Source organism: Carcharhinus amblyrhynchos, chromosome 4, assembly GCF_965287045.1.
Source record: "Carcharhinus amblyrhynchos chromosome 4, sCarAmb.v2.hapA, whole genome shotgun sequence".
Taxonomy (NCBI): Eukaryota; Metazoa; Chordata; class Chondrichthyes; order Carcharhiniformes; family Carcharhinidae; genus Carcharhinus; species Carcharhinus amblyrhynchos.
In genome coordinates, this window is record NC_137327.1 from 39113939 (window position 1) to 39137319 (window position 23381).

Here is a 23381-nt window from a genome sequence, read left to right on the forward strand (position 1 = left end):
GAGGACAAAGCAAATGATTTAGTGAGTAAAACTGAGGGTTTGTGAGAAACAGCAGTTTGTTAGGTTGCAAATTCTGCTTCAGGGCATTGTTAGAAATCAAAATGCGCAATTTACAGGATTGATTCCCTCTTCCCTGAAATACTTAGTCATCCAGTGCTGGCAGCTGAATTCCAGATGCAATTCAATCACGTGCAAGGCCTTTGTGATATGCATCTGAAGAAGGTCTGAAGCCACTTGAATCCCAATAGGCTTTACTGAAACTGATGGGTGTAGGTCATTCATCCCCTCAAGTCTGTACTGCCATTCAGTCAGATCAAGGCTGACTTGTATTTTGGTTCTATAAACCTATCTTTACTTTATATCCCATATACTATAACAAAAGTATTGAGGTGCCTTTTGGGAGAGGGAGTTCCAGACTGACCATTCTTTGTGAATATGTGCTTCCTGATTTCATTGCAAAGTAGCCTGGCTCTAATTTTGAGATGGTCTCCTTGTTCTGGATTTGCAGCAAGAAGAAGATAGTTTCCCTGATTCTACCCTATCAAATGCCTTAGTCATTTTAAACAACTTAATTGTATCACCCTCAACTTCCTAAGGATTTCAAGGAATGCAAACCAAATTCATGCAACTCCCGCCCCTGCCCTGACTTCTGAAGAGTGCTATATCATCATAGTTTTAAACCTTGTCAAACCACACTGGATGATGTTTAAATTAATCAGAATGTGTGACCAATAAGGTTAAAATGATGTCACCGTCAATTAAATTCCTTTTGAGAGAATATGAAGGAGCAGAAATTCCACCATTTAGGATGCACAGAATCATAGAATCTATTGGTGCAGAAAGAACCTACACCAACAACAATTCCACCCATGCCCTATCCCCTTAATCCCACTTATTTACCCTGCTAATCCCTCTGATAACAAGGGTCAATTTAGCATGGCTAGTCAACCTAATCCGCACATTTTTAGAGTATGGGAGGAAACCAGAGCACCTGGCGGAAACCCACACAGACACGGGAAGTCACCTGAAGCCAAATTGAATCCAGGTCCCTGGCACTGTGAGGCAACAATGTTAAGCACTGTGCCACTATGGTGATTTGATTGATGCCCCTGCTGAAATCAGTGAAATGCTATTATTAACTACATTTAGGAACAGAAAAAATAGCAAAGGTTTCCACCCTGCTGCCACTGTACCATTTACATACGCACATGTGCTAATCTTGACTTGGTTGTATTAACTCTCTAAGTCAAATAACTAAGGTCAAACATAAGAACAGGTCCACAAAAGATGCCTCTGTGTTTAGAGTTATACAAAGCAAAAGCAGTATCAAGTTGAATATAAATTTTACTTGAAAGCAATTTTGCAAAATAACACTATATCTTGATTATCTAGTCAAGGACTTGTTTTCCTTCCATGGAAGCTATTGATGAATTTGTCCTGTGGATAAGGTATTTTGTATCAAAAAAGTGGAAATAGTTGTCTGGCATGCTGATTTGATAAAATATGTGTTGAGTTCTCATTTCATGGCTTAATGTTTAAAATCTGTGAAATGCTGTCACACTTGTAAATGGCTGTTCTTTTTGAAGGCTCAAGCTCGATGTCACAGGATTGGTCAAAACAAAGCTGTGAAAGTTTACAGGCTAATAACTCGGAACTCGTACGAACGGGAGATGTTTGACAAAGCGAGCCTGAAATTGGGTCTCGACAAAGCTGTGCTGCAGAGTATGAATGGACGGGAAAACAGTGTTGGCGGGGTATGTTGTGAACGTATTGTTTTTATCCTCTATGTAAAACATTACATTACATGATATCCTGAACTATTAGCAGTGCAATGAGTGGCCATCAGTTATGCAGAGATGTGCAAGATTATGACTTGTGTAGATAAGGTAGAAATTTGCTAATTGTGCAAGAACTAGAGGACACAGATCTTAGCCTTTTGGGTAGAAGATAGAGAGGATAATATGAGGAAGAACGTTTTTAAGCAACAACTGGTAATGACCTGGCACACTCTGCCTATAAAGATGTTGGAAGCAGTGATGATGAGTAATTTCGAAAGAAAATTGGATGGACTCTCGAGCAAAATAAATTTGCAGGGTTTGTTTGGATTGCTCTTCAGGGAGCTAGTATGAACCCAATGGGCCAAATGTGCTATTATGACTCTCCAACTCTAGGTATTTCTTGACTTTGAGAAAATGGTCAATTTTTACTGTTCGTCTTTTCATTTTGAGAATATTCAAAACAGTTTTCTAATTAAGTTAGATGAGCTGTCCTTTTGTTTCCATTGGTTTTGTTTTAATTGAAGATTTTTTTTCCCCCCACTGTTCCACTGAAACATAATCTACAGGACCAAATGAAACAATTCCATTCCATCTGGCTGGCCCCATGTATAAAACTGTTCTTTTTCAAAAATAAACTCTTTTTGCCCCCAGTTTTCCCTCCATCCCCTGAGAAAGCATTTTCTCTTCCTGCTATTTCTGTGGGTGCTTGGGCAGCTGTTGCAGCTTCACCCAGCCTGCCCATAATTCATCTAAGGGCCGAGATGGTGAGCATCACGTGGCAATTCTGTCAAAAGAACTAAACTCAGCTTGTTGGCCCCAGATGTACAAAAATGCCCATTTCTGGATGAAGTTATTGGAATAGTGATTGGGATTGAGAACCCTCAGGCCATAAGGAGGAGGGGAGGGAGGCACCAGCATAGAGGATGGGAATATGAGAGCTTGGATATTGGCAGCCTTTTTCAAAAATGACGGATTGAGAAGGAATCAGTTTGAAAATAGATCTTGTGGCCTAATATGGTGCATTTCTCTTTCATAACTGTGAAAATACTGTTTCAGAATAACCTGAACATTGACCTGTGTAATACCAGTGGATCAGATCTAAACTTCGAGTTAGTACGTTCAGCTTGATCTTTAATCACACATTTTGGGAAGAATCAGGATGACCATCAGCACTTCATTCGATTGCCATTTTTTTAAAATGCCTTTTTCTAAAAGGGTAAATCTTTTTAAAAATCTATAATTTATGTAGATGCAGCAAATGTCCAAGAAAGAAATTGAAGATCTGCTTCGCCGAGGTGCCTATGGTGCAATAATGGATGAAGAAGACGAGGGTTCTAAATTTTGTGAGGAAGACATAGATCAGATTCTCATGCGACGCACAAAAACCATTACCATTGAATCTGAAGGGAGAGGTTCAACGTTTGCAAAGGTAACCTAAATCAGTGTCGGGCAACGTCATCCGACAGAATTACATTGCTGTCACACTGTGTACGGGCAAAAGCTACTGTGAAAATGAAACTGACCTCAAGCAGGGATAGGGCACTGGTCTTGATAACCTTACAAGGGCAAGGCGCAAATAAGTGATGGTTTTATGAGGGATGACCAAGATTATCCTTTGTATTTCTGTGGTATTTTCTCAGCGTCTTAGTAAATGAATGGTAAAATAGTTCAGATTTTCATACATCTTGCAATTGGTTTTGATAAAATCAAATGGAACTCTGCATTTATGAAAGCCACATTGAAATTCTATGGTTATATACCTTTTTAGTGAAATGCCATACATCTTGTATGGGAAAGAATACTAAACGGGTATTTTTACCCTAGAATTAAAAATACACCAATTGCTATGTTTAGATTTTTCTGCATATAGCATTAACACACACAGTAAGTCAGCACGTGTGGTCCATATTCTCTTTTGTTGCTCTTTCTGATCTGTTTGTTGCTTCTTCATCCTTTTTACCTCCTCCAACCAATTCCTGGAAGCCTGGTCTTTTCCTCACTACAGCACTGTCCCCGCTCTCGCCACACCGACTATGTTGCGTGCACATCCTGCCTTGCCGTCTCTTTTGGCCGCCGCCGCCACCTCCCACCCCCACCCCAGCTTTGCAGCCTGTTTCTCACCCACGGCCATTTATGCCGTTGCAGTATGACAAGTTAATATGAGTAATTATAAAAGTTCCTATATCTACATCTCTAATGGAAATTACCTGTGTCAACTTGTCATTCTGTAATTGATAAATTATATCCACAATGGGGGGAGTGAAACAAGAGTGACAACAGCAACTAAGACTTTGTGAATACTCAGTGAGCGCAAATGGAGGATTTTTAATGAAAAGATAGATGAAGTTTCCAACATTATAATGTAAATTTATAACTGCTCTTCAGCTGTTCGTCTTTTCATTGCTTTATCTAAATTATATTACTATAATCTAATTTGTAAAATGTGTACCCATTGATCAATAGTTCTAAATTTTAAAATGTGGTATTTACGTAATTCACTATAACTCAATTGTTCTTAAACCACAGTCTGCATTGCATGTCTGTGCAGTTCATGAGTCTCAGCAGCCCTGTTTCTAGTATCCCTGTTAGTGGGATTCTGTTTGCATGCTTATTTTTATCCAGTCCTTTCTTAGTTTGCTGAGTTGGCCTATCTGAATGTTGTAGGCCTAATGAGTTGAAAGAAACTGCTGCCTCATTGAACCTAATAGGGTCGGAGGTGTTTTCTGTGTGCCACATTTTGCAAAATGAGCTCAAGGCAGTCAGGTGGTTAACAGTAGCTTTGTTACATGAGGCAAGATTGATTGAAGAAAAGTGGACGGCTCTGGTATAGTTCTAGTACCTTCTAATGTGAGAGAAGTAACATCTTCAATGAAATCCTTATTATTTTTAGTAATTTTAATTAACTTACTGTTTCGTACTTCAATTACAGTGTTCATCTGTGGCCCATGAAGGGATGGAACTTGAACATCTGAGATAGGGACCATTTCCTAATTTTTACATCAGGGTCATGTTCTGCTAGAATCGAAACTCCAGTTGAGCTTTCTCAAGAATAGGTCAAATTCCAGTTTTAATGAATGAAATTTGTTAAATTTTAATCAAAGTTTCAATAAATTGGATTTTCTTGACAGCATCTTTTGAGAGAAAAATGTTTAAAATTGGATCTGAGAACTCTTTTAACTATTAGCTCATTCAGGAGTTAGAACCATAACTTGGCCTTTTGTGCTGTAGGTTCCAAGTTTAAAGATGACACTTTTCTTTTGTAACAGTTTTTGAATAGTGTGTCACACACCATCAAGAATTCTTTTAACTATTTCAGGCAAGTTTTGTTGCATCAGGGAACAGAAGTGACATTGCTTTGGATGATCCCAACTTCTGGCAGAAATGGGCAAAGAAGGCAGAAATCGATCTTGAAGCCATACACGGAAGGGTAAGTCACTGGTTTCAGTCTAGCGTTCATGTGTATTGAGTATTTCACAATGTGACCACTGAGTAAGATTCAAAGTTTTCTTCCGCAATGACCTGCCAAGGAAGTAAATTTTTCTTTTTTGATAATTCTCTTTGCAGAACAGTTTAGTTATTGACACTCCAAGAGTAAGGAAACAAACCAGACCGTACAATGCTGCAAAGGATGAATTGGCGGAATTATCAGAGGCAGAGAGTGATGGGGAGGATCGACCTAAACTACGGAGACCATATGACCGATGTCATGCGTATGGCAGAACGGAGTGCTTCAGAATTGAGAAGAACCTGCTAATTTATGGGTATAAAATATCTTCAAAAATTTCTGCAACAATCAGGAAACCATGTCTTAGATGTAGATTACTTGTATTATCATCAAGCAATATTTTGGGTGCTTTGAGTGTCTCTGAATAGATTTGCGTGACAAAACATAATAGTTTGAACGACTTCATTTACGCATTTTGTTCCATAAGAATTCATAATTTCTCTTATATCTACTAATTGTTTCAGTACTTAAAAAAAAACTAAGATTGCCTTATTTTTTATAGACTAGCAAATTTCCTATGGCGTTGATAAAGGTGAGTCAGAGAATAGATCATATCATAACAGGAATCATGTACGGCTGCAAATTCATTGTTTTTAAAATAACCAACAGTTTCTAATGATTGAAAGTGTGAAGACGTTAACACATCATTCAATCAAGGTAATATAAATCATAAACTGTTAAATACTTTTCAGGTAAATATACAATAGATTAACAGATCTCCTGTGGTGTTGCTTGTTGTATAAGGACAGAAGATAAAGTACAGTATATTTACCAAAGAAGTGTTTCCTGAGGCCACCAACGAGTAGCAAACCATGCTCGTGGTCAGGATAATTGGAGATGAATTGTGGTTTGGTCAGGGAATATTGTAGATGAGAACTATCAGTTTCATGGGCCAGTATTCTCCCAAAAAGTTCTAAGTGTCGAGTTCGCGGAGAACTGGAGTAAATCACGCTGGTTTTTTCGGTGGAGGTTCACAGTAGAATCTCCCTGACTCTGTGCGCTGCAGAGGCCAGCAGCGTGAATATTGTTACATTTCAGGGGGCAGGGCCCATTCACGCTGGAGAGGCTGAAATTATCAGGCCTTTGTGCATGCGCAGCGGCTCTCAACTGTCAGTCTGCCTATTTGTTGGCCAGTTCGATCACTGGCCAGCCCAGGACCCCCGTCCATTCATGGGCTAGCCCCGAACACCCTCCCGTCCTGGCACAGCCCACCTCCTCCCAATCAGACCTCCTTGACTGACTCACCCCCACTGCCCCATGCCCAGTGGACTGTGCCAAGGTTCCCCCTGGGTGTAGGCACTTTGCCCTTTGGACAGTGCCAGAGGGCACAGCCTGGCACTGCCAAGGTACACCACCCTCTTCCCTGCTACCTGACCACCTGGGGGGTCCTGATTACCCTCTTCATTTCAGCAACTTCAGACTGCTAATTCCCAGAAAGTGGAGAGCAAGTCTGAATCCAGCTGGAGTGAATACTCCACTCCTGGCTGCTTGGGAGAAGCTGGCAGGCCCAGAGAATGCAGTCCTGGGCCCGCTACCCCAGCTCGCAGCCAATTTCCGGCACTGCGCAGACACTGCTGGAAATCCAGGACTGGGAGTCGCAAGCACGGCACAAGCGCTTGCGGGAATCCCACTAAGCGGGCAACGTGCGATTCTCCCAGCCCGCCACGCTAAAAAAATTAGCACAGCAAGATGGGAGGATTGCACCCATAGTGCAATGGATGAAATATCCCTCACTGACCTGTCCGAGGGCTTTCTGCCCCATTGAGGCGTGAAGGAGAAAGAAAGAAAGAACTTAGAGCAGAAGTTAAAGCACTCGCGGTAAATGGATGAAAAGTGACATAGGAGACAGAACCCAACCCCAGCCTCCCTAAAAAAGATAAAGTTATGAATATGGAATGAGTCATGCATAACCTTGCCAGAGTTGACATCTAGCTGAAGAGCATGATAGCATTTTTAGTTTGCTAGGGCTCAGTCTATATTTTCTTTTTCACGTGTCCCCATGTTTCCTCGCTTGCTAGCTTTATTACGAGATAATTGCTGGGGGGGTTTTTTGTCATTGGTGATGCTCATACCTGCTTCCTATTCATTCATTTTCAGATTTGATCTCCCTTTCAGTTTTGCTCTGTGTTTTTATCAATGTTGCTTGAACCAGTCGGGTGAAAGCATGATGTGTACTTTGCATATGTGACTAGATTCTGTGGACTAATGTAGGTAGCCAAACTTTTCCTTTGAACGTGAATCTAGCACAGAATGGAAATTTATTTCTGATAACCTAGTCGCAGTCCATTGCCAGCCTGGCAGAGATGAAGCGCTTTGAAATGATGTGCCTTTTGTTTAAAAATCACCTTCGCCTACATTATCAGTGATGAAATGCTTAATCATCATTAGCAGCTGGAGGTTTCTTTGTTGGTTAAGTGATGTGTCACCATTTTGAGCAAAAAACATTCAACTCCTTCATATTTGCTTGCCTCACCAGCAACTTACTTCGAAGGTGATGGGAAAAAACAACTATTAAAAGCAGACAGAAATTCCATGGATCTATTTTGAATGGTTTGTTTAATCCATGCTGCCATTATCTTTTTATTTTTACATTTCATGCTGCTGCTAACGGCAGCTTGGTTTATAATTTAGAATTTACCGACCAATGTGGTAACAATGCCACAAACAGCCCTTTGTGAACCAGGAAATTCCGAATCCGAAAACCCAGCAAACGCACAACATAAGCACTGAGTTTTGTGGGGTATGTGTGCCTGATTTCTGGAGCCAGTGTATTATTTATGGCCCACAGACTGCTATTTGCTCACTCAGTCTAACAACCAGAATGAGGTTTGTGGGAGAAATACTTCCTCCCATTTGTTAACATGCCATCTTAACATAAGAACATAAGAACATAAGAAATAGGAGCAGGAGTAGGCCATCTGGCCCTTCGAGCCTGCCCCGCCATTCAATAAGATCATGGCTGATCTGTCGTGGCTCAGTTCCACTTTCCCGCCCTCTCCCCATAACCCTTAATCCCCTCTCTTATCAAAAACCCATCAACCCGCGTCTTAAAAATATTTAGCGAGGCAGCCTCCACCACTTCAACGGGCAGAGAATTCCAGAGATTCACCACCCTTTGAGTGAAGAAGTTCCTCCTCAACTCCGTTCTGAACCGCCCCCCCTTTATCTTGAGGCTGTGCCCCCTAGTCCTACTGTCCTTTCTGAGTGGGAAGAGCCTCTCCACCTCTATCCTATCCATCCCATTCATCATCTTATACGTCTCAATGAGATCTCCCCTCATTCTTCTAAACTCTAACGAGTACAAGCCTAGTTTATTCAGCCTCTCCTCATAGCTCAACCCCCTCAACTCCGGTATCAGCCTAGTAAACCTCCTCTGCACTCCCTCCAAGGCCAAAATATCCTTGCGCAGGTGCGGCGCCCAAAACTGCACACAGTACTCCAGCTGCGGCCTCACCAGTGCCCTATACAGCTGCAGCAAGACCTCCCTACTTTTATATTCAATCCCCCTCGCTATGAAGGCCAGCATCCCATTCGCCTTCCTGACCACCTGCTGCACCTGCAGGCTGGGTTTTTGCGACTCATGCACAAGGACCCCGAGGTCCCTCTGCACCGTCGCCTGCTGCAGTTTTTCGCCACGCTCTCGGATGCTGCTCTTTCTTCACCTCACCACCTTCCATCCCTTTTTATTTTTGTCTGTTGCCACCTCACTTCCGTGCACTCTGTCTAAATCTCCTGTGTAAAGTTCCATATTTTCAATATCCTTTGCCCCCTTAATGAAATAATGAAATTAGTCCTCTCCCAACTTAGCTCCTTCAACATGGGCAAATATTTATGATATTTTCATTCTATTCTAAATGCCATACATCAACCGATACACAAGGCCTCGCTCAGCTTCACTTCTTTTGTGTAAAAATCAAACCTTAAATTACTCTCTGAGAATATTCCATGGTAGTCTTCACCAAGCAAATAATAATGACACCAAAGTTCTGTTTTTGGGCAGTTGAATCAAAATAAGGATGCTTTTCTGCATTTTCCAAGAATCCTTTCCCTGCTATGTGCCAGAAATTTCTCATTTGATCGTGCACTCGGACTAATAAACAAATGCCTTCACTCGTCCCATGTCATTGAGGAATTGTGACTTTCAACATTAGTGGGAATTACAAAGTGAAAGCCATGTAAAGCATGTTTGTTGATCTGTGGTCAGCTGGTGGGTTTAATTAAAAAAAAATTCAGCCCTTTTTCATTGGCTTTCACTGTGTTCCAGGTGGGACCGCTGGAAAGACATTCTGTCACATGGGCGGTTTAAGAGACGGCTAGTGGAACAGGACGTGGAGACAATCTGTCGTGCGCTCTTGGTATACTGCCTTGCTCACTACAGAGGGGATGAAAAGATAAAGAGTTTTATCTGGGACCTCATTACCCCAACAGAGGATGGACAGACGAAGGAACTGCAAAACCATCTGGGTAACAGTCTTGCCAGCTGACTTTTTCGTTGATCTCAGTGCCATAACACTTTTAGAAATTTGCATTATAATTTTGCAATCCTTGTGCCAGCCATAATATTTAATTGATTCGTACCTTCAAGCAAGATCAACAGGTTCAGCTTAACTTTCAAATATTGTATATGAAGCATTGATTGCAAAAGGAATGTAATTGTAAAATTGTATATGAATTAACAGTGTACATTACTCTAACAAGGATTTCATATAGCTTATGCAAAAAGACTGAGGTCTGACTAGCAACACATACCAACAGTGTATTGTCTGGCCTTGGATTTGTATCATTGAAGCTGTTTTTGGGACCGTACAAAGGACAACAAGAGAAGGCAGAGCACCAACATGAGTACCTCGTTGCATTTGTGCAGCACTGCTCCCTGGTCTTCAGTCTTTTAAAGTGTGAAGAGAGCATGGGATTTTCAGTACTTCTGTAGGATGAAAAGTTTTAGGCAGTTTAGAAATGAAGTTCTTTTAAAATCTGACTTTTTACCAAAAATGGCTACTTTTATAGCAGTTACAGTTATACTACAACAACTGTGAAGCCCCACAAGCAGCTACCTTCTGCTTGGGTATACATTGGAAGCTTTACAACACATATTGTATCCCTTCAGATATCTCCAGGTCAGCAGAAAATGCCACTCTGGCACACTGGCTGGAGTTAAAAGCTACTAATTAAATTTTGTTAGAGAAGCAATCGAAATAAGGACAAGATACAATGGTTATCTTTGACTTTATATACTTATATAAGTATCTGCTGGTAGATAAATAACTGTCCATTGCATTTCTCAAAGTATCCATTGTTACAATGAATAATGCCTTGGTGTCGTGATTGATACACCAGAATCATATAGCATCTACTTGGTGTATGTGTGTACCTGTCTCGTTCTGACCGTCAATCAATATAACTTCCAAATCTAACAGGATATACTATCGCATCCCTGCCTCGAGCAATATAAGCACACTGTAAGGACAAAGCTAAATTGTAAGAGTCTGATGAGCAGAACTGGGGCAAACATGCCAGATAATGACAGAAGAAATGGCGTCTGTGAATATTGTAGACATATTTGTATTTAACCTTAGAGATCTGTGATAGTTGAAAATACAGGAGACTTTCAGTATAGGTATGTCCTCCTGGTGGTCCATCTTAATTATTTCTTGGGTGGTCTTTACGTCTCATGTTAATTGTTGATCAAGACCATGGATTTGATCATAAAACCTTACTGTACAGAAGGAGGCTATTCTGCCCATCAAGTCTGCACCGACAACAATCCCACTTAGGTCCTATCCCCCACATATTTACCCCATTAATCTCTCTAATCTACACCTCCCGGAACACTAAGGGGTAATTTAGCATGGCCTAATGTACCTAACCCGCACATCTCTGGACTGTGGGAGGAAACTGGAGCACCCGGAGGACACCCACGCAGACATGGGGAGAACGTGCAAACTTTGTACAGATAGTGACCCAAGCCGGAAATCTGGAGCTGTAAAGCAGCAGTGATAACCACTGCACCACCATGATGCCAACTGTGGCACTGCTGCCTGTGTGGAATTTGCACATTCTTCCCATGTCTGCATGGGCCTCCCCCCACAATCCCAAAGATGTGTTGGCTAGGTGTATTGACCATGCTAAAGTGTGGATTTTCACAGTAACTTCATTGCAGTCTACTTGTGGCACTAATAAATAAACTTTAAATCTTTAATATTTCTCCTGGCGTAGCTTTGCATAGTAATATCCCCTGTGCTGCCTGCATGAATATTTTGTTATGTTAAAGGCAATACGTAGATATAAATTGTTGCAAAACGATGGATTGATTTATTTGTGGGATTTGGGCATCACTGGCTGGCCAGCATTTATTGCTCATTTCTCATTGCTCTTGTTCAGAGGGCAGTTGAAAGTCAACCACATTGCTGTGGCTCTGGAGTCACATGTAGGCCAAAGCGGGTAAGGACGGCTGATTTCCTTCCCTGGAGGACACTAGCGAATCAGATGGATTTTTCTGACAATCGACAATGGTTTAATGGTTATCAGTAAATTCTTAATTTCAGATGTTTTTTAAAATTGAATTCAAATTTGACCATCTGCCATGGCGAGGTTCAAATCCAGTTTCCCAGAACATTAGCTGAGTTTCCGAATTAATAGTCTAGCGATAATACCACTAGGCTATTGCCTCCCCTTGATAACAGGAAAGTGATGTTAAACAGGATTCAATAAGGTTCTATCAATATACTTACACAAGTGTATTTTCTTTTAAAAAGTCCTAAACAGTGGTGTGCATGTCATAGCAAACTGCAGATTAACTCATCCTATGATTAATCTACCATTCATAACCTCAGTTCATCAATTATTGTGAAAGTACTGTATATTTTCTTAGGCAGCAGTGAATTTCTGATGTGATACTCGTATGCACAAAAACAGAAGCAAATTAATTTAACTTTGCCCATGTTTAACATAGATTAGTTTTTACAAAATTGTACCTCATTAGAATCTGAATGAATCAAGTTTGGTTTTTTTTTGCTCCTTCCTAGGTAGGCAGTTAAAGGCCAGTGATGTAGCTGGGTTTTACATGGAGCTCTGAGTTACCTGACTGTCAATGTGACAACCTTTCCTTGCACTCCTTTTGAAATGTTTGTGATGCTGGTACAACTGCAGTGTTGATCTATCAAAATATTCCACAGGATATTTTGGTGAAGAGCATGAGCTATATAATGATCTGGGAGCTGAGTTTGAATATCAGTGTTGACTGTCATTTCCACTTGGCCTTCCCAAGAGCAACTATCAGGCCTGGTTGCAAACAGCTTCACGTGTACCTGCTTGATGATAACCAGGAAAAATTAGGAGTAATTTTATGTTGAGTGACATTTTTGAGATGGTTGATAAGTGTTGTCGATCATAGTGTATAAGGCACTAAGTGTGTAACTCAATCCCTTCTCTTGGCCCCGATATGTAAGTTGACTCTCCATGCACACAAGCAAACATGTACACACACGTGTTCACACTCACATGTACACAAGTAATGCACATTGTGCATTAGTTGTGGGCCTCAGTTTTTCATCCTAACAGTACATGTTTTATTTGTTTGCCTTATATTAATAACCAGCGCATGTGATCAAGCAGGCACTACAGGCTGTTACAAAGAAGATGCACAAGAGTTTGAGACACACAGAGCAGACCACGTGGCATGGCAGTGACAAACAGAAATGGGTCTTCCTGCAAAATGAAGTACAAAGCTGCTTTCAGGTTCAAAGCCAAAATGTTTTGCTAGTTCATCAAATAACTGTGCTGCGACGAGAGACTTTAGTGTTGGTGGAAAATTGGCATGAGAATGAAAGGAGGACAAACCCGTCCTGAGGATGATGTCCAAGACCAAATGTGGTATCAGGACAGAGACCAGCCATTGCCTTGTTCTTGAGAAGTCTATATTGGAATGGGCCCATGAAAATCTCTGGATTGTTGCATCAACACTAGAAATGTAAATTTGTATGTACACACCAAAGTGGGGCAAATTAAATCCTGAGTCCAGTAAATATTTCAGCCCAGCATGGTAGTTGATGTAGCCACTTTATGGAACAAAACAATCTAGTATTGTGACAGAAGACTAAGATTATTCAAAGATGACCAAGAGACCTTGATGTCAGAAATACTAGTTTCCAGCAAGTCGACAATCAGACACTGCCAAAGACACAAATACCCATGGTGTCACATCAGCAACGAAGCATCTATAAGGTTTGACATGTCGAGAAGCCAAACTGTGGAGTGGAAAGTTTTGGAAGAGTTCCAGTGAAAATGATAGAAAATGAGAAGATGCCATTCTCAGTCATTGACTTGCATGGTCATTGGAAAAAAATTGAAGCCTACGGTAATTTTCAAAAATATAAGGTGATGCATTTTGGAAGATCAAATTCAAGTGCAAATTATGATTTATTTGATTTATTATTGTCACGTGTATGAGTGTATAGTGAAAAGTATTGCTTCTTGCACGCTTTCGGGACAAAACATTCCGTTCATAGAGAAGGAAACAAAAGAATGCAGAATGTAGTGTTACAGTCATAGCTACGGTGTAGAAAATGATCAACTTAATGCAAGGTAAGTCCATTCAAAAGTTGACGGCAGCAGGGAAGAAGCTGCTCTTGAGTCAGTTGATACATGACATCAGACTTTTGTATCTTTTTCCCGACGGAAGATGGAAAAGAGAATGCCTGGGGTGTGTGGGTTCCTTAGTTATGCTGGCTGCTTTGCCAAGGCAGCGAGAAGTGTAGACAGAGTCAATGGATGGAAGGCTGGTTTGCGTGATGGATTGGGCTACATTCATGACCTTTTGTAGTTCCTTGCGGTCTTGAGCAGAACAGGAGCCATACCAAGCTGTGATACATCCAAAAAAAATGCTTTCTATGGTGTATCTATAAAAGTTGGTGAGAGTTGTAGCTGACTTGCCAAATTTTCTTAGTCTTCTGAGAAAGTAGAGGTATTGGTAGGTTTTTTTAATTATAGTGTCAGCGTGGGGGGACCTGGACGAGTAGTTGCTGATCTGGACATCTAAAATCTTGAAACTCTTGACCCTTTCCACTTCATCCCCATTGATGCAGACATGCCCCATAGACAGGGGCATGTTCTCCCTTTACGCTTCCTGAAGTCGATGATAATCTCCTTCATTTTGTTGACATTGAGGGAGAGATTACTGTTGCCGCACCAGTTCAACAGCTTCTCTGTCTCATTCCTGTACTCTGTCTTATTGTTGGAGATCCGACCCACTACGGTGATGTTGTCAGCAATTTGAAAATTGAGTTGGAGGGGAATTTGGCCACATGTTCAGTGTATAAGGAGTATAGTAGGGAGCTGAGAACACAGCCTTGTGGGGCAACAGTGTTGAGGATGATTGTGGAGGAGGTGTTGTTGCCTATCCTTACTGATTGTGATCTGTGAATTAGGAAGTTCAGGATCCAGAGGGAGGTGCCAATTTTATACAGCAGATAGCAGAACCCTTGCAGGAGCATTGACGTACAGAGGGATCTACGTGTACAGGTCCACAGTTCTCTGAAAGTGGCAACTCGAGTGGATAAGATGGTCAAGAAGACGTACAGCATGCTTGGCCTACATCGGCCGGGGCATGAAGTATAAAAGTTGGCAAGTTATTTGACAGCTGTATAAAACTTTAGTTAGGCCACATTTGGAATATTGAATGCAATTCTGGTCGCCACACTACCAGAAAGACGTGGATGCTTTGGAGAGGGTGCGAAGAAAGTTTACCAGGATGTTGCCTGATCTGAGGGGGGTTTGAGGTATGAGGAGAGGTTTGATAAGCCCAGATTGTTTTCACTGGAAAGTTGGAGGTTGAGGGGCCACTTGATAGAGGTCTGCAAAATTGAGAGCCATAAATAGGTGGGATAGTCAGAGGCTTTTTCCCAGGGTGGAAAGGTCAACTACAAGGGGGCACAGGTTTAAGGCGAGGGGGGTTAAATTTAGGGGAGACGTGCGGGCAAAGTTTTTCACACAGAGGGTGGTGCGTGCCTGGAAAGCACTGTCAGTGGAGGTGGTGGAAGCAGGCATATTAGCAGTGTTTAAGGTGTATCTTGTTATACAGTTGAGTGGATGGCAAACAGAGGAATAGAAACTGCATCAGCACAGGCTTGCTGGGCCAAAGGGCCTGCCCCTCTGCTGTTTAATCATGAAGTTTCCTAAAGGAGTTTTTGAGTATGTCCATGACAACAGTTGGATGGATGAGATTGAAGTACAGTTTTGGATCGATAATGAATGAAAGTAGATGTTCGCAGTCACTTCCTTAAAGGGGGCAAGTCATTAGTCCGCATCATGTTCAGATTCCACGGAACCAATGTGAAGTCGCGCTGCAGTTTGTCTGGTTAATGTTTTGTGTAGCTTTATTGTCAAATCATATTAGTACACAAAGTATCGTTCAAAAAATGCAGAATATCTACTTCAACGGATGGAGAGGAAGATGATTTTTTTGCAGAGTGATGCTTCTGAAAGTGAAAGTGACAAATCTGATCCAGAGTGGGATCCTTATGCCAGAGCCAAAGTGACTCGCATAAATTTGATGGGATTCTTTGTGACACATGCCAAAAACAGAAAATTTGACGTTTTTAAAGAACTTCGATAGTAGCTAAAAGTATCTTTGTACAAATAATTACTTCACTAAACCACGCCATTAATAAAAATTACCCATTTTATGTTTCTTTCACATTTTGAAATGGCAACCACCCACACCAGAGCTTCACATTTTATACTTGATGTATAACTTGATTCCTGCTTTCAGAAAGATCTTTGGAGGCTTCCAGTGTCAATTTGTATTCCACGGCACGGTGGTACAGTGGTTAGCACTGCTCCTCATAGCGCCAGGGGCCCAGATTCAATTCCCAGCTTGGGTCATTATCTGTGTAGAGTTTGCACACTCTCCCCATGTCTACATGGGTTTCCTCCCGTAGTCTGAAAGAAGTGTTGGTTAGGTTGATTGGCCATACTAAGTTGACCGTAATGATAGGGGGATTAGCAGGTTAAATATGTGAGGTTATGGGAATAGGGTCTGGGTGGATGTGGTTGGTACAGACTCAGTGGGCCAGATGGCCTCCTGTGCTGTGTGTCTCTATGATTCTTTGTAAGTATGAAAATTATTGATTTTGGAAAAACATGTTTTTCAATGTTTATGCGTATGGGCTCCAGAAGGATGAGTGTGAGTTAGGCATTATAAGTATAAGTCTACTCACTGGGTAGCAAGGAAACCAGTTAATACCAGTTTATGGCCTTTCCACAATTAAATGTTTTGTAATTCAAAAGCCATGAACTTCAAGGTGTTATACTGGAGGTAATGGTTTCAGATCTACATCTGTGTGTTTGGAATACCAAGTCTTACTGTTGGAAACACGTTAGAATCTTCCCCATATGTTTGATAACGTTCAAAGACAGTAGGATTTTTTTGTGCTGATTTTTCTCCTACTTCCTGAGCCATTAATTGATCAGTGGTATGCAGTTCAGTGGATTGTGTACACATTCCAATACTTAAACAGTTGATGTTCATAGAATCCCTGCAATGTAGAAGGATCCATGCAGCCTTCGAGTCTGCACTGACTCTCCGACAGAGCATCTTACCCAGGCCCATCCACTGTTCTATCCCCGTGACCCCACACATTTATTCCGCTAATCTCCCCTAACTTGCACACCTTTGGACACCAGAGGAATATAGCATGACCAATCCACTTAACCTGCACATCGTTGGACTGTGGGAGGAAACTGAAGCACCCAGAGGAAACCCACACAGACACAGAATGTGCAAACTCCACAGTTACCCAAGGGTGAAATCGAACCTGGGTCTCTGGTGCTGTGAGGCAATAGTGCCAACCACTGCCACTGTGCCACCCTACAGTGTTGATGCAGCAGTCTCAATATTTGAGTATTGGCAGGCTGTTCAACATTGGGAAGAGTCTTTCAGAACCCAACTCTGTCTTTATCGACAAACTTGGCTTTTCACCTGACTGGTGTACTACTAGCGTCAGAGGTTTACAGCATAGATACAAGCTCTCCAGCCCAACCTGTCCATGCTGCCCCCTTTATTTTTTAACCCCTTAGCTCACCCCAATTGCCCATGTTTGGCCCATATCCCTCTTCATCCGATGAGAACCACAAACATTGTAAGGCAACTTCCTAGAAATTATCTTGCAGTTCTTGACTTATGTGTGCTCAGAAGCTGGATTGTTAACCCGATGCCATGTTATGCTGTCTGTTCAATGTTGTGACATAGAAGCCTGACGACATGGATTATACATTATAACAGTCTTCTCAAATATCTTTGCAAATACAGTGCAATAAAGCAGTGAAGGATCTGTTTTCATGTTGAAATTTTAAGTGGCTACAGCATATGGCAGAATGAAAAGATATGACAGATTCAACAATATTTAAGTATACATTTATTACAATTTGACATCTATTTCCTATACTGAATCCTGATTATTTCCATTCCAATTCACCCTAAATAGGTCAAAGTCGTATTTGTTGTAGGTAAACAATGATAATGTTCAGTTTTAACATGAACACACAGGCAAGATGAGCTGATTGGGCTGCTTCTGCACTATATTGATTTGTGAACTCTTACCTGCACTATATTGATTGTGACGTGCAAATAATTTGGCTGCATCATCTCATTAGCCTTATGATGTGCTACTGTGTAAAAGTACTTGAGCTTGGCGTTAAACCTGCTTTACCTGTTCTGCATTCCTCCCCCCGTCAAAACCAAATTTGTAATTAAGTTTTGTTCTGATCTCTTTGATTAGGTTTGTCTGCACCAGTCCCGAGGGGCCGGAAAGGGAAGAAGGTCAAGATTCAGGGAAGCACATTTGACATGCAGAAGGCTGAGTGGCTCAGGAAATATAACCCAGAACACCTGCTCCAGGATGATGGCTACAAGAAACATTTAAAACACCACTGCAATAAGTAAGTTGGGCAGTTGCTTGATACTTTCCGTACTAATTCTTCATTGATTCTTGTGACATAAAAGTATTTTCCCTACTGTTAATGCTTTCTAGTTGGTGATATCTCTAAAAAATGTTTAACTGAGCATGGTGCAAAATTGTAATGATGTGGCCAGACAGACAAGTGGTTGTATCTACGATTAACAAGCACACAGATGGTTAAGAAAGATCAACTGCTTTCATTTTTTGTTTGTCAGCTTGTGTCTTTTTCTCAATAATTTTTGCAATAACTGTCAAACAGCCTTACTTAAGATTAGCGTTGTGTGCCTAAATTAGTTTCTATCTGCCTCTTATCACTCAGGGTGCTTTTGCGAGTAAGAATGTTGTATTATCTGAAGCAAGAAGTAATTGGTGACCAGTTGGAAAAGGTACTTGATGGAGTGGATGCTAGGTAAGAATGTTTGTTATGTATGCTTCAAACTGAAAAGTCTGACTTGTAGGGCAGGATTTTACGGCCTTGCTAGACCTGAAACCGTAAAATCACCCACCCCCATCCCCCAAGGTCAACAGACCTTTCCATGGTCCGCCCCCACCCACTTTGATTCCTGGGGTGGGAGCGATAGTAAAATTATGGCCATAATCTCAAAAGTTCTTGAGTTTGTAAATATTAACACAATTTCTATTTTTCTTGCAGATTAACAATCATTTCAATTGTCTAATCTTCCATGATTAACTACTTATTGAAACTAGTTCTTACAGTTTCAGTGAACAGTTGAGCAACCAGTAATAACTTGAATTTATATAGCACCTTTGCAATAAGAGAAAATTACTGCATTTTGGCTCATCGTGCATGTGCTAGATCTTTGAGTAATCAGTCCTAGTCAGTCCAAGACCTGCAGAATGCTTAAATTAATAATGCAGTGATTAAGTTCAGTTAGATAGTGAGTAATTCAGTAATGTTTGATAATTTACTGAATCATTAACTTTGGCTAGGAACTTGGTTAATTATGATACTGATTTAGAAATTTAAGGGATGCTGAAATCCTAGTTGAACAGCTGCTGTGTTTCACTGTTGTTGGTATTAGGTCCCTTGGTTCTGCTGCAAGAGTTAGTGTTGTTTGTTAGTACAATGTGGCTTGTGCTGAATAGCTTTTGCGTGGGAGTCATGTGCTTTCTGCCGCAAATGTGCAAGTAGGCAAGGGTGTAAATTGTCTGTGCGTCAAAGTTTATATGTGCAGAGTCTTGGTAAGAAGCACTAAGGGAAGTTGAGTTTTGAATACACAAGATCCTACAGAAAGTTACTGCTTCATTATGACTTGGGCTTTAGGTCATGAGTGTTAAGAAGCCCAAATCATCAAATCTTAGGGCCCTACTGAAAAATCCAAACTCTGGCTTTCAATTTGTGTATTGTAAATTTTATTTTGGGATATAATAGAATCAGTGGGGAGCCAACCAAGCAGCTCATAGGATTCTCTTGGGGATTTGAGTGTCAGCTTTTATTGATGGTCTCTTGTTAATTGCTGCTTCTTGGTGGGAATTTTTGTTTTGTTTTTAAGAAAATGATCCACAATGTAGAATTATTCAATGTTTCACGTTTTTTTGATAAATGGGATGAGCTCATTGGCATTCTTTGGTCCTTCAGTCTCTTCTTGCGTTGCTAGAAATGCATGTCCACTCCTTTTGGACACTGCCAATTTCAAAACTAGAAAATAGAGGAATACAAGGCTCACGTTCATGCAGAGCTTTACATGACCAGCGGAAGCCTCAAAGTACTTTATAGCCAATTAAGTATTTTTTTTAATGCAGCCACTGGAGGAAATGTGATGGTTAATTTGCATTCTGCAAACTTCTGCAAACAGCAATAGATCCGATAATCTTTTTTTTGTAATATTAACTGTGCAATAATAGATATTGACTGGGACATTGGAGATAATTCCCCTGCCCTCCTTCAAAATAGTGCCATGGAATCTTTCATATCCACCCATGCAGGAAGAAGGGGACTCAGTTCAACATCTCATCAGAAAGACAACACCTCCAATAGTGCAGAACTCTCTCAGTACTACACTGGCAGTGTCAGTCTTTGTGTTTTGCACTCAAGGTCTAGTCTGGGATTTGAACCTGGGACCATACAAATCCAAGGCGCGTTTGCTACCAATTGAACCACAGCTTACACGCTACTATTAATTATACAAGTATAAATTGCTGAAATGCTTTCTTTTAAACGGACCTTTCTTTTGCAGTTCTATGATTGGCCAAAGAGAAAAATATGACTGATAAGTCTCACTGTTGCCAGATGAGCTAACTGGGCCCTAGGGTACCACTTTTTAACTGTAGCTTGTTTAAAGTACTGTGGCCCATTGGAACATTTAGCTAGTGGGCATAACAAGTGTGCAACCATGAATATCACCATAGAATGGTTTGAAATTGATCACTTTTTTGAGTTGTTGACTTTCAAGTTGGTTGGTATCAATGGGTGCTGTTCTGGTTGGCGGTTGGTGACTAGTGGAGTGCCCCAGGGATCGGTGCTGGGGCCTCAACTATTTACCATTTATATAGATGATCTGGAGGAGGGGGCTGAGTGTAGGGTGACGAAATTTGCTGATGACATGAAGATGAGAGTGGAAAAGCAAATTGCGTGGAGGGTGTGGAAAGTCTGCAGAGAGATCTGGATAGGCTGAGCGAGTGGGCGAGGACCTGGCAGATGGAGTATAATGTTAGCAAGTGTGAGGCTATCCACTTTGGCAGAAATAATAATAGGAGGGATTATTATTTAAAAGGTGAAAAGCTGCAGCATGCTACGGTGCAGAGGGACCTGGGGGTCCTTGTGCACGAGTCGCAAAAACCCAGTCTGCAGGTGATCAAGAAGGCGAATGGAATGTTGGCCTTTATAGCGAGGGGGATAGAATATAAAAGTAGGGAGGTCTTGCTGCAACTGTACAGGTGAGGCTGCAGCTGGAGTACTATGTGCAGTTTTGGTCGCCGCACTTGTGGAAGGATATATTGGCCTTGGAGGGAGTGCAGAGGAGGTTCACTAGGCTGATACCAGAGATTAGAGGTTGGATATGAAGAGAGACTAAATAGACTGTACTCGTTGGAGTTTAGAAAGATGAAGGGGGATCTTATAGAGAGGTATAAGATAATGAAGGGGATGGATAAGGTAGAGGTAGAGAGATTCTTCCCGCTTAGAAAGGATAGCAGGACTAGAGGGCACAGCCTCAAGACAAGAGGGGGGCAGTTTAGATCAGAGTTGAGGAGGAACTTCTTCACTCAAAAGGTGGTGAATCTGGAATTCTCTGCCCATTGAAGCAATGGAGGCTACCTCGCTAAATATATTTAAGTCACGGGTAGATAGGTTTTTGATAGACAAGGGAATTAAGGGTTATGGGGGGAAAGAACATAAGAACATAAGAAATAGGAGCAGGAGTAGGCCATCTAGCCCTTCGAGCCTGCCCCGCCATTCAATAAGATCATGGCTGATCTGTTGTGGCTCAGTTCCACTTTCCCGCCCTCTCCCCATAACCCTTAATCCCCTCTCTTATCAAGAACCCATCAACCCGCTTCTTAAAAATATTTAGCGAGGCAGCCTCCACTACTTCAACGGGCAGAGAATTCCAGAGATTCACCACCCTTTGAGTGAAGAAGTTCCTCCTCAACTCCGTTCTAAACCGCCTCCCCTTTATCTTGAGGCTGTGCCCCCTAGTCCTACTGTCTTTTTTGAGCGGGAAGAGTCTCTCCACCTCTATCCTATCCATCCCATTCATCATCTTATACGTCTCAATGAGATCTCCCCTCATTCTTCTAAACTCTAATGAGTACAAGCCTAGTTTATTCAGCCTCTCCTCATAGCTCAATCCCCTCAACTCCGGTATCAGCCTAGTAAACCTCCTCTGCACTCCCTCCAAGGCCAAAATATCCTTGCGCAGGTGCGGCACCCAAAACTGCACACAGTACTCCAGCTGCGGCCTCACCAATGCCCTATACAGCTGCAGCAAGACCTCCCTACTTTTATATTCAATCCCCCTCGCTATGAAGGCCAGCATCCCATTCGCCTTCCTGACCACCTGCTGCACCTGCAAGCTGGGTTTTTGCGACTCATGCACAAGGACCCCGAGGTCCCTCTGCACCGTCGCCTGCTGCAGTTTTTCGCCACGTAAGTAATAGTCCTTCCTACCATTCTTCCTACCAAAGTGGACCACCTCACACTTGCCAACATTAAAGTGGAACTGATCCTTCAGATCAGCCATGATCTTATTGAATGGTGGGGCAGGTTCAAAGGGTTAGATGGCCTACTCCTGCTCCTATTTCTTATGTTCTTAAGAAATATTGAATATTGATCTGTTTGTGGGTTACAATATTTCATGTTGCTCAACACAGGAAAAGATTTCATTGTATTGTGAAGATTTTGTGAGGAAAAACTCATTTTATCTTGCCACTGATCTTTAATCCTCATAAGCATTCATTTTGAAAGGACAAATTTTGTATGTGGATTACAGGGTCAATGGCAGGGTCCTGAGGAATGTGGAAGAACGGAGAGATCTTAGGGTTCATACCCACAGATCTCTGAAGGTTGCTGCTCAAGTGGATAGAACCGTGAAGAAGGCCTATAGTGTATTAGAATTTATTAACGGGGTTTGAGTTTTAAGGGCCATGGGGTTATGCTGTACAGGACCTTGGTGAGACCACATTTGGAATATTGTGTGCAGTTCTGGTCACCTCACTATAAGAAGGATGTGGAAGCATTGAAGAGAGTGCACAGAAGATTTACCAGGATGCTGCCTGGTTTGGAGGGTAGGCCTTATGAGGAAAGGTTGAGGGAACTAGGGCTTTTCTCTTCAGAGCGGAGGAGAATGAGAGGCAACTTAATAGAGGTTTATGAGATGATGAGGGGTATAAATAGAGTGGATGGTCAGAGACTGTTTCCTCGGGTGGATGTAGCTGTTATTAGGGGGCGTAACTATAAAGTTCATGGTGGGAGATATAGGAGGGATGTCTGAGGTAGATTCTTCACTCAGAGTGGTTGGGGTATAGAATGGACTGCCTGCTGTGATAGTGGAGTCGGAGGAACTTTCAAGCGGTCATTGGGTAGGCACATGGAGCACACCAGAATGATAGAGAGTGGGATAGCTTGATCTTGGTTTTGGGTAAAGCTCAGCACAGCATTGAAGGCTGAAGGGCCTGTACTGT

General features: G+C 41.7%; 1 protein-coding gene across 9 annotated transcripts in view; it reads left to right on the forward strand.

Annotated features, from left to right (window-relative positions):
* The window catches only part of chd9 (chromodomain helicase DNA binding protein 9), a 261421-nt gene that overhangs the window by 205273 nt on the left and 32767 nt on the right, over positions 1 to 23381 (forward strand). For all 9 annotated transcript variants that reach the window (XM_080186992.1, XM_080186995.1, XM_080186994.1 and 6 more), the window contains 7 exons: positions 1587 to 1754; positions 3028 to 3207; positions 5095 to 5205; positions 5343 to 5539; positions 9548 to 9747; positions 18060 to 18219; positions 18559 to 18648. In XM_080186992.1, the coding sequence (XP_080043118.1) occupies positions 1587 to 1754; positions 3028 to 3207; positions 5095 to 5205; positions 5343 to 5539; positions 9548 to 9747; positions 18060 to 18219; positions 18559 to 18648 (1106 nt within the window). The remainder of the gene's footprint in view (positions 1 to 1586; positions 1755 to 3027; positions 3208 to 5094; positions 5206 to 5342; positions 5540 to 9547; positions 9748 to 18059; positions 18220 to 18558; positions 18649 to 23381) is intronic.